The 3,034-nt window shown below is 55.7% G+C and overlaps 1 protein-coding gene across 1 annotated transcript in view; it reads left to right on the forward strand.

Moving 5' to 3' along the window:
• SCYL1 (SCY1-like 1 (S. cerevisiae)) overlaps positions 1-3,034 on the forward strand; it is a 13,872-nt gene that overhangs the window by 980 nt on the left and 9,858 nt on the right. The window contains exons 2-6 of the mRNA XM_011965238.1: positions 86-300; positions 507-629; positions 710-936; positions 1,369-1,459; positions 1,548-1,703. Of these exons, the coding sequence (XP_011820628.1) occupies positions 86-300; positions 507-629; positions 710-936; positions 1,369-1,459; positions 1,548-1,703 (812 nt within the window). The remainder of the gene's footprint in view (positions 1-85; positions 301-506; positions 630-709; positions 937-1,368; positions 1,460-1,547; positions 1,704-3,034) is intronic.

Below are 3,034 nucleotides of genomic sequence, written 5' to 3' on the forward strand. Positions count from 1 at the left end.
GGCGGAGGGACCGAGGGACCGACAGGCGGACAGGGCCGGGGTCACGTGGGCCCGGCGAAGTGTCCCTAAGGCTGACCTGGGACAGCCTGGGCTGCCGGCCCTTGTCTCCGGCAACACAACAGCTCTGGGACCATCTCAGGCCCCGCTGCCCTCCCCCAGGCCACAGGCTGTCCCGTGTCCATCTTCGTCTATGATGTGAAGCCTGGCGCGGAAGAGCAGACCCAGGTGGCCAAAGCTGCTTTCAAGCGCCTCAAAACTCTACGGCATCCCAACATCCTGGCTTACATCGATGGACTGGAGGTACCCGCTGCCTTGCCTGCCCGTCTCTGCCTCTCACTATCTCCTGGTTACCCACTCCTGTCTCCCTTCCTGCCCTGTTTCCACCCTATGTGCCCCAGCACCCCCAGATTTGGTTTCCTCTTCCCCATCTCTCCTCACTTCAAGTCGCTTATCTCTCCTTCCTCTCTGCCTCTCTGCCCTTGATAACCCTGTGTCCCCTTCCCCAGACAGAAAAATGTCTCCACGTCGTGACAGAGGCTGTGACTCCGTTGGGAATATACCTCAAGGCGAGAGTGGAGGCTGGTGGCCTGAAGGAGCTGGAGATCTCCTGGGGGCTACACCAGATTGTGGTGAGGTGGGGGGCAGTGGTGATGAGAGCAGGGATGGGCGGTTGCAGGTACTGGGGCGTGATGGCTCCTTCTGCCCCCAGAAAGCCCTCAGCTTCCTGGTCAACGACTGCAGCCTCATCCACAACAATGTCTGCATGGCCGCCGTGTTCGTGGACCGAGCTGGAGAGTGGAAGCTTGGGGGCCTGGACTACATGTATTCAGCCCAGGGCAACGGTGGGGGACCTCCCCGCAAGGGGATCCCTGAGCTTGAGCAGTATGACCCCCCGGAGTTGGCTGACAGCAGTGGCAGAGTGGTCAGAGAGAAGTGGTGGGTGACTAGGGGCAGCGCGCCCCAAGCTGCCCTGTCCTGGAGGCCCCTGCAGCCTCAGGACTCCTAGACTAGTTGGTACTCCCCTGTTCCCTGCTGCCTGGCTGGGGAGGGAATCAGTGTCCCAGGAGTGAGGGACACTCCTCTGCCCCCAGGGTCCTCAGGGTGGTAGGGCAGGATGGATGCAGCCTTCGGGGTTGGGTGATTCTGAACTTGAAAGCTCTGTGACCTGGGCAGATGTGCCTACTTTTCTGAGCCTCGGTTTTTTTAATCTGTTAAGTGAGGCTAATGAAACCTGCCTCTTGGGACTGATGGCTCAGCTGAGGGACATTGCCAGGCCCTGGCATGCCGTGAGTGCCTGGTGCCCAAGGCAGGCTGGAGGCCTGTGCAGGTGGTTGGTGGGGCCCTAAGAGCTCTGGGTCACTGCCACAGGTCAGCAGACATGTGGCGCTTGGGCTGCCTCATCTGGGAAGTCTTCAATGGGCCCTTACCTCGGGCAGCAGCCCTACGCAACCCTGGGAAGGTAAGTTTCTTGCCCCTGGCTGTTTGCCCTGCCTCGGCCCCTCTGCCAGCTGGCTACCCCTGCCCTGACACTGACCCCTCCCCTACAGATCCCCAAATCACTAGTACCCCATTACTGTGAGCTGGTGGGAGCGAACCCCAAGGTGCGTCCCAACCCGGCCCGCTTCCTGCAGAACTGCCGGGCACCTGGTGGCTTCATGAGCAACCGCTTTGTAGAGACCAACCTCTTCCTGGAGGAGATTCAGGTGAGCCCCCAACTCACCCTGGGCTTCGACCCTACCTTTTTCATTCTGCCCCTACCCTGTTTTTCAGGGTATCTCACAATTGACCCTCAGGAGACAAGCATGGACTGTGGAGTTAGGCCAATCGGGGTTCAAACCCAGGCTCCAGCTCATACTCACTCTGTGACTTCACTTGGCTGAAGTTCAATCCCAATAATAGTACAGGTCGAGCATCCCTAATCCGAAAATGCATGATCTAAGTACTCCAAAACTGGAAACATTTTGACCACCAACATTACAATCCAAGGAAATGCCCATTGGAGTATTTTGCATTTTTTGGATTACAAATGTTGAATTTGGGCTGGGTGCAGTGGCTCACGCCTGTAATCCCTGTTCTTTGGGAGGCTGAGGCAGGTGAATCATCTGAGGTCGGGAATTCAAGACCAGCCTGACCACCATGGAGAAACCCCATCTCTACTAAAAATACAAAAAATCAGCTGGGCAGGTGCCTGTAATCCCAGCTACTCAGGAGGCTGAGGTAGGAGAATCACTTGAACCTAGGAGACGAAGGTTGCACTGAGCCGAGATAGCGCCACTGCACTCCAGCCTGGGCGACAGTGTGAGACTCTGTCTCAAAAAAAAATGTATATGTATATATAGAATTGGTATAATGCACATATTCCAAAATCCGAAAACATCTGAAATCTGAAACACTTCTGGTCCCAAATATTTTGGACAAGGGACACTCAACCTGTACCTACTTCAGAGGGGCCCAATGAGGAGTCAGAATTGAAAGTGCATGGTGTAGTGTTCTGCGCCCAGCAGGCATTTAGGGCCGGCTCTGGTTACTCCAGTCACTCCACATGCACATTCTGGCTCTGGTCCTCAGGGGTATAACACCCTGTGCTGGCTGCAGGGGGGTGGGCAGCTCCAGCTCAGTGTGGAGGAAGGTGAGGCAGACCTAGATCCCTGCCCTCAAGGATCTAGCAACAAGTAAACAGACTAGATCCCCACCCTTGGGAACTCTTGCTGGGGGAGAGACAGTAAACATTAAAAACCATAAATAAGAGCTGGGCGCGGTGGCTCAGGCCTGTAATCTCAGCACTTTGGGAGGTTGAGGCAGGTGGATCACCTGAGGTCAGGAGTTTGATACCAGCTGACCAACATGGAGAAACCCCATCTCTACTAAAAGTACAAAAATTAGCTGGGCATGGTGGCGCATACCTGTAATCCCAGCTACTCAGGAAGGCTGGGGCAGGAAAATCGCTTGAACCTGGGAGGTGGAGGTTGCAGTGAGCCAAGATCATGCCATTGTATTCTAGCCTGGGCAACAAGAGCGAATCTCTGTCTGGAAA

This window comes from Mandrillus leucophaeus, unplaced genomic scaffold (assembly GCF_000951045.1).
Source record: "Mandrillus leucophaeus isolate KB7577 unplaced genomic scaffold, Mleu.le_1.0 Scaffold718, whole genome shotgun sequence".
Classification (NCBI taxonomy): domain Eukaryota; kingdom Metazoa; phylum Chordata; class Mammalia; order Primates; family Cercopithecidae; genus Mandrillus; species Mandrillus leucophaeus.